Here is a 12,820-nt window from a genome sequence, read left to right as displayed (position 1 = left end):
TGAGCATTGTGTTCAATGTGTTTTGTTCTAATTTAAATGCTTACACCGTGGTTTTAAAGACACGCCTGAAACAAAAGAGCATCTACCCGTTTCCCATGAGTTGTTAAGTTCAAAACAGTCCCCTTGATGCTTCAGAGATCTGCCCTTCTCCCTTCAGCAGCGCTCTGAACCAAGAGTGCTGGGGTCCACACAGACCTCAAGCCAGCTGCCTCAAGTGAACCACTGCCATCAGCCCTCAGGCACCACCCCCACAACTGCACTCAAGGCAAGGCAGTTAAGACAGCAGGACTGCATTTTCCCAGTTAACAGAAAACACACACCAGTGTGAGAACGACAGTTTGATGGCAACAATCTAAAAAAAAATCAAAGGTAAGCAACAGGGGAAAAGTAAAGAAACTATTTTATACACCAGGCTGTAGCTGTCGTCTCTTAAAAGACAGAGAACCAAACAGTTCAAATGGATCTCTATTTTCTCTGCAAAACATTTATTTGCAAGTCAGCTCTGAGGTTAGGCAAGGCAACCAAGTATAGATAACACTCTTGATTGGATTTAACTTTGAACTCTAATTTATTAAGTTATTCATAAAAATGATTTCAAAAATTAGTAAATATTTTAGGCTTAATTGACTTGACACACAAGTATTTCTTAACCCTGTCAAATAGAATTTTAAAAAAGGGTAAGTAGTTTCCTCTTTCTTGGTGAGAAGAAATGCATAAAACCCACACTTGAGGAAACAAGAGTAGGAATCTTACTGGTAAGTGCTCAGCTAGAAAAAGTAAGAGGCTAAATACTTTACAACAATATATTTCAAAAGTTCCAAAATTTGATTCCTTTGATTTTCTTTTTTAGGAATCCTCTTATCCTCTTAGGTTTGGCCTGTAGTGTGTTAATATGGCAAATCATTAAATACAAGCATATGCAATTTAACTTGTCAAAACATATCTCTATCTCAAATTAAAATGTTAATTTTTTACAACAGAGCAGACTTTTCTGTAAAGAACAGAGCATGGAATTAAGACTTTCTCCCCATTAGTATTCTAATGAAAGAAGGAAGGTATTCTAAGCCAGGATAAAAAGCTAGACAGACATTACTTAGCAACTTATTATAACTTACTGATTTAAATTATTTTGAAGAATAAATATTTCATGAAATAAAATATGAACACCTCTCTTACAGCATGTAAGAGTGCAGCAAAGGAGTGTATCACCCATGTCTAAAGAGTAGACACTGTCCCTTTGAACCAAACATTGAATTAAAAGAGCATTTAACTGAATAAGCTTCACATGAAACCCAGAAGACACAAGAGGATCTCCCTTCCAGGAGAATATCATCCAGTGGGAGAAAACAGGTAAAGCCATGAGTCAAAAACAAGGGGGAACTATGAGCTGAATGTTCCAAGATGATTCGGTTCCCTGAGAAAGCAGGAAGGCTTTGCAGCAGAAGTAGCAAAAGCGGGCTAGGAAGTAGGAGGAGCTTCACAAGGAAGGAGAGCAAGCGAAAAGGAGAGACAGAACAGTAGCAAGCAGCTTCCAAGACAAATAACAAGAGCCTTTTAAAATACATTCTCTATCTAGTAACATAAACTTTATTTCAGACACAATGCGTTGCTGAGGTATACCAAAGTCAGGCAGCCTTGGAAACCCGCCATAGAATGCTAATGAGCATGGCATAAAGAAGAGTATGCATTGATCTTGACTGAGGAGAACATGGCCCAAGGTAGGCATTTGGCATGTCTAGGATATTTGGGGCTGTCCTCAAAGACTGTGCTTATAGCTCTGGGTGTGCAATGAGTGGTATCATCCCATCCACCCAGAAATGGTTGAGCCTAAAATAGCCACAGGGCCCCCATGGAGCAAGTGTTAGCAGAATCCTGGCTAGCATCCAAGTACAAGGAAGCTACCCTAGAGATAGAAGACAAAGACAAATTCAGATCACTGTGGGAAAAAAAACACATGAAAACTATGAAGAGCAAAACAGCAACCTTTTGAAGAGTTTAAAAGTACGTTCACGCCGGGCGGTGGTGGCGCACGCCTTTAATCCCAGCACTCGGGAGGCAGAGCCAGGCGGATCTCTGTGAGTTCGAGGCCAGCCTGGGCTACAGAGTGAGTTCCAGGAAAGGCGCAAAGCTACACAGAGAAACCCTGTCTCGAAAAACCTAAAAAAAAAAAAAAAAAGTACGTTCACAAGCTCCTTAATACTTCTCCTTTAGGAGTGAGTCTCCAGTGGATGCTCCACATCCAGATACATCCAGATACACATAGGCAGTACTAATTTAACTCAGTGGGAGAAAAAAAAGAAAAAAGAGTATATGATGTTGAGAGGGCATCTGAAAAGAGGCTGTGGGAGGAGTGAGGGTGAGTATGATCAAAATACACTGTTTATATGTATGAAATTCTCAAAAAAATAATAAAGATTACATTAAAAACAGAACAACTGGAGGAGTCTAATTTCTTTCCCCTTGGGAATGGCCTAGACTAAGTGACTAGCTTCCAATAAGTACAAGTGACAGCAGATGAGATCTGGAAGTGACAGCGGATGAGATCTGGAAGTGACAGCGGATGAGATCTGGCCCTAAAAAGCACTACAGCTTCCCTGCTCTCTCCTTCGCACGGAGGAAGGCAGCAGCCAAGTCCTGAGGAACTGGTCAGCATTTGGAAAGGCTCAAGGCAGGCTCCTGCGAAGGTTTAAGTGAAGCTCCAGTCAAGCCTCTAGGTGGCCACAGTCTTCCCTAACACCCTGACTGCAGCCACGAGAGAGCAGGAGCCTCAACTTACTCAGCAAGCTGCGCTCAAATTCATGACCAACAGAACCTAAGCCAATGGCAGTTTTAAGTCACTACATTTTGAGGTTATCTGTTGGGAGCAATATGGAATTAATGCATTCCAAACAAAATTATGTAATACAGTATTTTTTTCTTTTAGTTTTAAAAGTTAAAAAAATACCATGAATTCAACTGCTATGGTAATGTATCACTTTGTAGGAAGGTGAGAGAGATATAGATAGTATTAAACCTATCTTGAAAAAAGCATACCAAACTCACTAGTCTGTTTTAAAATAACGATTTTAAGAAGACATTGTTTAAACAAATGGAGGAAAAGGAGTCTGAGTAAACAAACTGCAACAATGGAAAGGGAGTGCGAAATGAATGCTGCAACTATAATGTTCTTTGGCAGTGTCCTCTCTAGCTACTAGCCTCTCCATGGTACAGCAGAGGTGCCATGTTCTTTAGCAGATTCCTCTTTCCCACCTTAGCCATTTGAGTCCAAGGAAAGCACTAAGGAAGTTACATTTACCAACCTGGGTGCAAATATTCGGCAGACAGAGTGCAATTTTCACCATGTCAGGTAAAATGGACTGATACAAATGTTGAGCCTCTGCTTCTTCAAGGACCTGAAAACCAATGAGATATATTGTGTGAACAGTAGTTGTGAACAGTAACCATGTGATAATTGTGAACCCCCACTGTAAGGTGCAGTGGCATCACCAACCAACACATGTAGAAACAAACCAACAGGCTCACCAACCAACTTACAAATCCATATCATTCACCTAAATGTCTTCCAAAAACAAAGTATCCCCAAATCAAGTCTCTCTCACATCAACAACATTCACCAATAAATGTAACATTTGTAAAACAAGCAAGTCAGCTCAGCAGGGAAAAGCACTTGCCACCAAGCCTAATTACCTGAATTCAATTCCCCAGGTCCTATATGGTTGAAGAAGACTCTTCTACAAGATGTCCTCTGACCTCCATATGCACACATATATACACACACAAACAAATACAATTTTTAATGCAATACATGTAAATAAAAAACAACTCACTCGCTGGGCGGTGGTGGCGCACGCCTTTAATCCCAGCACTCGGGAGGCAGAGCCAGGCGGATCTCTGTGAGTTCGAGGCCAGCCTGGGCTACCAAGTGAGTTCCAGGAAAGGCGCAAAGCTACACAGAGAAACCCTGTCTCGAAAAACCAAAAAAAAAAAAAAAACAACTCACTCTATCCTTGGTTATGTCAGCTGAAAACCGAAACCAAGGGCTCTCTCAGAAGCCCTAAAGGACCCATTTAATTTCAACAGTCACTAACATCAAGAAATCACCATAAAAGCTCCATAATTATTCTGAAGCATACTATCTGTGTCCAAACTAACCCACTGACCAAGAAACAATGAGATTCCTTATGATCTTTAATTCTCCCTTATTGGGCACATTTGGGAAGGTTAAAACCACATTTCCTATATCACACCTGAAAGCACACCAAGATGACACTTGTGGTCCATGTTCATCTAGTTTTCAACTCTACAGCAAGAACACAAGACGATTATTAATTCTGGGGGAAACAGCAAGTTGCAAAAATGTAAGTACTGTTTACTAACACCCACCGTGAAAAACAGGATTGATGAAGCTAAAGTGAATTTGATAACTATGGCAGGAAAATGAGGAAGCAGTAATAAGGATTCTACTAGTGGTGATGGGGGAATCTGAACAAAGGCCAAGTCCTAAGTCCTTATAGAAGTTCCTACACAAGAGAAAGTCAATACACTAAAAAGGCTAGATGTAGTAGCTAACCACTTGTAATTCTAGCACTCCAGAGGTTGATGCAGGAGGACCACTACAAGTTTTAGGCCAGCCTGGACTACAGAGTGCAATCCTGTCTAGTTCCTGACAGTTGAGTGGCTAAATCCTTATAATAAGCCTCTTTTAGTCTGCTAAAAATAAAAAGTAAAATTTAAAGGTATGCATCCACAGTGAACATTCACTGCTTCATAGCTACAAAGTAAAAACAATTGCTTTCCTACATCTGAAAATGTTAAGAGTAAACCACTCTATTTGTTTACAACACTCAGACTCTTCTAGCTCATAACTGCTTTATGCTTTGTAAATTGATTTTATTTTTGAAGCAATTAAATATTGACAGGATGTCATAAAAACAGCATGACAAAGTTCATTATACCTTCTATTCATTTTCCCTCAATAATCACATTTTATATGCCCTACACTACACTATTAAAACCAGTATATTAATAGTGTTGAAGTGTGCATGTGTCATTTTATGCCATTTGATCACACGAATATACCTGTGTAACCAACACTAATTAAGACACAGAACTGTTCATTACAGAACATAACTTCTACTACCCATTTATAGTTAAACCCTTATTCTCACTGACCCTAACTAACACTAGCAACTACTAATGTATTTCCCATTTTCATAACTTTATGTCATGTAAATAGACTCATACAGTTTGTGGGGGTTTTTGTTCGTTTTTTTGAGACAGGGTTTCTCTGTGTAGCCCTGGCTGTCCTGGATCTCGCTCTGTAGACTAGGCTGGCCTCAAACTCACAGAGATCCACCTGGCTCTGCCTCCCGAGTGCTGGGATTAAAGGCGTGCGCCACCACTGCATAGCTCCTTTCCCCTTCTTATGGGTTACTTTAGGACAGTAGAGAATTTCATTTGTGTATCAAAAACAAAAAACCTTCAGATTGCATCTTTTTAAATAGAAAAATTAAAACAACTATACACAGAACACTCAAATGCATAATGTTAATTTCTATATTAATCTTTTATTACATTTGCTTCTGTCACATATCTATCCATTCTTCTATACATCCAAGAATCCACTTTTAAATAAATGTATTTTAAGTTACACCATTACAATTCTGTCTGTTCATCTGTAAAATAAATGTAATTCTTGCAGAATTACAAGGTTTTCAACAAATAACAGGCACGATTATGATGATACATTATGTAACCCCCTGCCTTAACATTTTATACTGCCACTAGTTAAAGTTTGGGAATTCATTCTCATCTGTGTGACGTTTTCTCCCATGTGTTTAATGGGTCCTCCCTCTATAACTGTACAGCTGAACACACACACCTGTAAGAGCAGTTATTACAGCTTATAATTATTAGTTTTTCTCCCCTCTCCTCAAATGTACAAAATATTGAACATACTAGAATTGTGCTGTAAACATCTCACGTCCCTACTACCAAGCACAGTATATAATACTCACTATTTGCTGAGGAAGAGTTGGCTAACAATGAAAAGGCTGAGGATGTAGCTCAATGGTTGAGTATGTGCTTAGCAAATACAAAGCCATTGATTTGTTCCCGAGTACCAGTACACCCAGTATAACAGTTAGTGGAGCATGAGAGTTACTATAGCTGTACTCATAAGGAACTGAGCCGGATCCCTGGCAACCATTTAAAAAAAAAAAAAAAGGGCAGCAAAAGCAGTGTGGGAGAGGCAGAGAGAGAGAGGCAGATCCCTGGGTTCGATAGCCAGCTAGACAAGCCTAGCCAGCAAGTCCCAGGTCCTTGTGAGAGACCCTGTCTCAACAAAACAAAGTAACTAAGGTAGATTGCTCTTGAGGAATGGCACCTGAATGACCTCTGGCCCCATGTACACACATGCACATACACGTGAGCACACACAGAGATCCAAAACTAAACAGAAGTCTACACACAGTTGGTGGTAATGAAAGCACAGTTTGTCCTGAAAGAGCTCTGCAGACAAAAAGTACAAGAACACTCAGAAGTCAAAGCTCAAAGGTAAAGCAGTTGTCTTACACTCCAAACCTGAGTGGCAGACATTAAGACTGGAGGTGTGGGGTTTTCTCCCAGATCCCAATGAAGGGCACTTTAGAGAATGGAGTGCTGGCCAAGAAACTGGAAAACCAGTTAGAGTCAGATGTTCATTTATTCTCGAATACAGAAAAATCCCAAATTCTTCCTTTCCTTATCCATAACATGGACAGTGACTCTGCTTAATACCCAGTTATGAAGGTTCTAATACAATAGTGTTTGATAGATCTATAGCTCCATGCACAAATGCAAGGTATATTAGGTAATGGGCAAGTAATTCACAACTGTTCTGAAGTCTCTTACTCTTTAAAAAAACAAAACAAACAAATCCTATTGACTAGTTCAGCAGGAGCTCCTGTATTCATCACCCCCTTTAATCACTAAGCTACTCTGACTCAGGCCCTCATCCACTCTTACCAGGATTACTACATGATCTATTGAGCAGCTATCCCGCTGCTCAATACACATTGGTTTCTGCCCAAGTACATCCTAGTATGTCCCTGCCCTGCCTGAAAGCTCTCAATGGCGGCTTTCATCACCCTTTCAATACAGTACAAACCCCATAAATTAAGATATTTATGTATCTACATATTAAATATTAATATTAATATTAAATAATTAAGCTTTAATGTCTAGCTAAATATTCAGATATTTAGCCTATCTTGACCTATATGCTTATCTGGTCTTATTTAGCATATCATAAAAATGATATCCACATAGACACATACACACCCTACCATGTATTTTACATACTTGGCAGCTCAACTATTCAGTCTTCTACAGCACCTACTTATACTCCCACAGACTGAATTTGTTCCACGACTACAATGTCTTTCCTTAACTCCTAATCTTATGTAATTTTCTTGCTATCTTGTTCAAGTACTGTTTTGCTTCCAAGTTCATCCATTTTTCCTTTCTAGTTCTCTCTTGCAATTTTTCTGTGCTTAAAAAAAAAAAAAAAAGACCCTTTAGCTGTTATTTATGGACATGCTTTCTAGTACTTACTAGAAGCTCCTTTAAGACAAGATTAATGACTGATTGACCACGTCTGGAACAGTGATGTTCATACATAACAGTGTTAATAAAATACTTGAACAGCCATCTATCTCACTTAGCTAGCTGATTTTACAAAGCCCATCTTCCTTTCCACTGCCTTCCAGAATCTCTTCTGCTTAGCAAAATGACCATGGCAGGCTCTCAAGAGGTGACTGACTGGATAGGGCCTAGGTTTCTACAATCTATCTTCAGCCTACTGGAAATCCCACTAGTGTATCACAAGTCCCTTCAGGAGCCAAGGTCCTATTTCAAAAATTTAAAGTAACATCTTTCATGTCAACTTATTCTTTAGGCATGTTTTCAGAGTACAGAAAAATTAAGCATTAGAGGAAAAAGAAAAATTGCATCACTAAATTATGTAAGAGTAAAAAATGAGCTAGCGAAGGGGAATGTGTCTAACATTTATCTGTGTACAGCTCAGGCTGACACTTTGAAGAGAGGAGTATGACAGCTTACAAGGAAACAAACTCACACATTCTCCTTAATTTCTGAAGGCTCATCAAAGTCTGACAGGCTGGCCACAGGGGGATCTCTCATGTGTATCGCCCATCACAATTATGGCTTCAATAACAACGTTCTCCAAATTTTAATACAGTACAACTGGTTTTCAGGAAATACCCAGTCTAATATTTTCATATTTAAGAAGGCATGCTTTACAAATTAGCAGCTAACTAATCTGTAGCTTTAAATAAGACTACTCAAAAAGAGGTATAAAATGAATGCAATGGCAGGGAGCAAATGATGTGAAGGATCAAGTGATTTCAGGAGTCTGCAGTAGAGAGACAAGCAAATGCTGTCTACCAAGCCACCCTGACTCTAAGCTTTCCTTCCTTCCTTCCTTCCTTCCTTCCTTCCTTCCTTCCTTCCTTCCTTCCTTCCTTCCTCCCTTCTTCCCTCCCTCCCTCCCTCCCTCCCTCTCTCTCTCTCTCTCTCTCTCTCTCTCTCTCTCTCTCTCTCTCTCTCTCTCTCTCTCTCTCTTTTCAATGAGGTATACAGGGTTTCCCTATGACTTGTGGAAGTACCTTGACCCAAATCTGAGAAATATTGATAAAAATCATAATGCATTAAAGCATCTGAAATTAATGCTTTAAAGATAAATGAAATATTCTGAGTTTTAAAGTATCTGTCTTTTAACTTGTATTAGATAAAATCTATATTAGTCCTTTGATTAATTTGATAGTCATTTGACTGCAGGTATCACTCTGCTCAGACACTGTTCTGTCTTTCTAGCTGGGGGTTGGGCTGGGGTGAAGAGGGCATGGCAGGCAATGGAGTCTTTCTATTTTTAATTGGCAAATTTTTTATGTTTGTTAGTACAATTACATTCATTACTACCATTTGAATTACTATGTAGCTTAGGAGAGTTATTTACTAGACATGGTGTATGTTAGAAAACACTAAAAACTAGACAAAGACAGAAGGGGTTTGTGCTGGCTAGTTTTACATCAACTTGATCCAATCTAGTCATCTTAAATGAGGGAACTTCAGTTGAGAAAATGTCTCCATAAGATCTGGCTCCAGACAAGAAAACCACAGAACCAACTAACCTAGGCTCACAGGGACTCACAGAGACTCAACCAATAACCAGAGAGCCTGCACTGGACTGACCTAGGCCCTCTTCATATGTTACAACTATGTAATTTGGTCTTCTTGTGAGACTCTTAATAGTAAGAGCAGGGACTGTCTGACCCTATTGCCTGCTTTTGGGACCCATTCCTCCTACTGGATTGCCTCATCCAGCCTTAATAGAAAAGGAGATGCCTACTCTGACTGCAACTTAATATACCATGGCTGGCTGATATTCACAGGAGAATATCCCACCCATATCCGAAAAGAAACAGAGAAGTGGATGGGGGGCGGGGAGACAGGAGGGAGGGGAAACTTGAGCTAAAATGTAAAAACAAAACAAAAATAAACAAAACTAAAACAAACAACCAAAAAAGGATCTGTCGCCAGGGCATTTTCTTAATTAGTGGGATGGAGGAGGGCCCAGCTCACTGTGGGTAGTGCCGTCCCTGGGCTGGTGATCCTGAGTTCTATAAAAAAGCAGACTGAGCAAGCCCATGAAGAGCAAGCCAGTAAGTAGCACCTCTCTACAGCTTTTGCATCAGCTTCTGCCTCCAGGTTCCTGCCCTGTTTGAGTTCTTGTCTTGACTTTCTTTGGTGATGGACAAAGATGTGTAAGTGTAACCCAAATCAACCCTTTCCTCCCCAAGTTGCTTTGGTCATGGTTTTTCATAATAGCAACAGAAGCCCTAACTAAAACAGAATTATATAAAGAGAAGGAAAGGAGCTCTGGGAGAGCATGAGAACTTGGCAACCTCATCATGAAGACAGTAATAACGACAGAAAATTAGCAGCCCAATCAGATATAACACATACATCAGCCTCCCCATAAGGGTTTCAAAAAACACATCCCATCACAACTATGTCCTGGATTTTAAAAAATAAAAAAGGCATAAAAGACCCAAATTAACACAGTGCAAAAACACAGACAGGGGTCAAATAAAGCATAACTTGGACATTGCCATCCCTAGGGACAAGCTCATACTCAGAAGGCTGTGATGCTCTGGGACATAAAAACATAGGCAGTTCTTCCATAGATTTCATCAGAAGGGGCTCCTTGTGGGTGAGCTCAAGGGGTCTCTTAATTGTAGGAATATTACTTAGTTCTACTCTACCCTCAGAGAGGAAACAAAATTCAGACAGAATATTAGGGATTTTCTTTTCGAGAGTCAAGATGGTTTGTGATTGAATTATGTCTGCAAGATTCAGCTGACTAACAAGAAGGTTTTGTTCATGGTCCCTAAAAATCTTTTCAAACACACACACACAAAAAAAAAACAAATCAAAGCCTGTAGCTAGAGTTTTCCTGCCTGGCCCACAGTCAGGACAAATCTCTCTCACCTGCCAGTCCCAAGCCGCTCAAACCCGATCAAGTAAACACAGAGACTTATATTGCTTACAAACTGTATGGCCGTGGCAGGCTTCTTGCTAACTGTTCTTACAGCTTAAATTAATCCATTTCTATAAATCTATACCTTGCCACGTGGCTTGTGGCTTACCGGTACTTTATATCTTCCTTGTCCTGATGGCGGCTGGCAGTGTCTCCTGACTCAGCCTTCCACTTCCCAGCTCTATTCTCCTCCTTGTCCCGCCTATACTTCCTGCCTGGCCATGGGCCAATCAGTGATTTATTTACTGACCAATCAGCAACACATTTGACATACAGACCATCCCACAGCTATTGACTGTCCAGTTTTTAAGAAAGGGCAGGTGATAAGCAGTTCTAGCAGATCCAGTGTCCTCTACACGCACATCAATAAGGCTCTTGATTGCCTTCAGGTCCTCATTAACAGGTAGGTGTTGGTTTCTACTACGTAGTGGAAGATGTTTTGGGTCTGTACTAACTTTATCCTGTCAGTTTCAACCATGTGCTTTTTGTAAGCTATCCCCCTACAACTTATGCAACTGTTGTTTTGCTTCCAAAGAGTCTTAATCAAACTATTCCAATGGCATCTAATACCCATCTCATGGATTTATGTGGCCTCTTCTGGATGGAACTTCAGATGGTTGAGCTTGGGCTTTGATGAGAATCTAATCAGAGCGCCAATGTTATATAGCTATTCCCTTCCAGATGATACATTCCATTTTGGAGGGAAGCCCATTAAACTCAGGAAGTAAACAACTCAACAGCTTTAGCAAGTCCCTGAAACTGACCGGACTGACTAGGCCCTCTCTCCCTAAACTTGTATAAATAGAAGGGACTGCTCAGAGAGTATGTTCTCAGATAAGCCCAGCTGCCTAGAGCTGACAGACCACCTGAGTTGCCTGGAAGAGATACTTTACCAACCTATTCATCTGCCTGTAAGCTGTGTAGTGAGCTCCAGGTTTCCAACTTCTGTGAACAATCATGCATGCTAAGGTGGACTTTTGGTGCTGTATCTGTCTTTGAATCACTTCTGTTCCTGTTAAGTAAACCCAATAAAACTTCTTGGTTCACCAAGTTGGACTTTAGTGGTACTTTACTTTTGGGTTCCTATCTGGGCTGAGTAGATGTTTACACAAGTCTCACCAAGAATAGTGTCATACAACACCCAAGCTGCTGCACAAATCACTTGCTCGGCAAGCAGCAAGGTTTAGACTAACCTCCACTCGTACTAACAAATTCTCATCAGCCAAGACAGGGGAGGAAGGAGAAGTAAAGGGAGGAAGATTCCTTCCAGACCTCACTAAAGCCCCATTTATAACCGCTCCTAATCACAGCTGCTTCTAATGACTTTTTCATTGGCATTCATTTTTCACTTTAGAAAATGAGCCATCAGAGGCTTAAAATTCTTAAAATTCAAGACTTCTGTGGATAGGATGAATTTCACTATTATGTATCCTAGTTTCAATTAACAACCAATCTGGGTACATTTTTAATTAGGAAAAAATACCTCTCCCCCAGTCCTTGAGACAGAATATGACCCTAATCAAAAAGTCACATTATTTCTAAGACTCATTACACATGAAATTCTTTGTAGTTTCATAAACGATGAAGGTCTTCCCTATGCTGTATTCACTGTATACTCATTACTTTTTCATGTTAATAAAATACATAGTTTGTACTTTTAAGAAATACTTTGAAAGTACTTTTAAACTTTTAATTAATTTTCAGGAGAATTAAATGACAGCTTACCAAACTTATTAATACAATAAAAATTCCATACAAATCAAGAACTGTACATATATACTTAGAGTGCTTCATTCTTGATAACCTAGTATTAATAAACAAAACTACAATATGAATTTCACTTTGATTAAAGCTGAAAGAAACTTAATTCTCAAAAGGTTTGAGGGCACCCCCTGGTGGCAGATTTTTTAGAAGAAAAAAAATTATTAGCATTTAAGACAAGTACTACTATAATGAAACTATTTCAAATTCATCAAATTCTACTTAGGAACTCAATTATTTCAAGTAATACACAGTTTAGAAAAAAATTCAAACTGTGATAAAAAAAATGCTAAGAAGTTAAGAGAAATCTTGAATGAGAGGCTATGACCTATCGGCAGCACTTACCTAAGCAGCATCCTCAGATCAGGATGGCATTAACTACAGGGGTAAGTGGAACCTAACCAGCTCTAATGCTAGTAGCGCATTCCAAAAGGTTTCCTAAAACATGCCCTGTAACAG

General features: G+C 39.6%; 1 protein-coding gene across 4 annotated transcripts in view; it reads right to left on the bottom strand.

Annotated features, from left to right (window-relative positions):
• The window catches only part of Parg (poly(ADP-ribose) glycohydrolase), a 109,265-nt gene that overhangs the window by 59,550 nt on the left and 36,895 nt on the right, over nucleotides 1-12,820 (bottom strand). For all 4 annotated transcript variants that reach the window (XM_052733883.1, XM_052733881.1, XM_052733882.1 and 1 more), the window contains one exon: nucleotides 3,300-3,392. In XM_052733883.1, coding sequence (XP_052589843.1) covers nucleotides 3,300-3,392 — 93 coding nt within the window. The remainder of the gene's footprint in view (nucleotides 1-3,299; nucleotides 3,393-12,820) is intronic.

Source organism: Peromyscus californicus, unplaced genomic scaffold (genome assembly GCF_007827085.1).
Source record: "Peromyscus californicus insignis strain IS unplaced genomic scaffold, ASM782708v3 Scaffold_12__1_contigs__length_115047231, whole genome shotgun sequence".
In the NCBI taxonomy this organism is placed as follows: domain Eukaryota; kingdom Metazoa; phylum Chordata; class Mammalia; order Rodentia; family Cricetidae; genus Peromyscus; species Peromyscus californicus.
The sequence above is the reverse complement of the archived record's forward strand: the minus strand, read 5'-3'. Positions and strand labels throughout refer to the sequence as shown.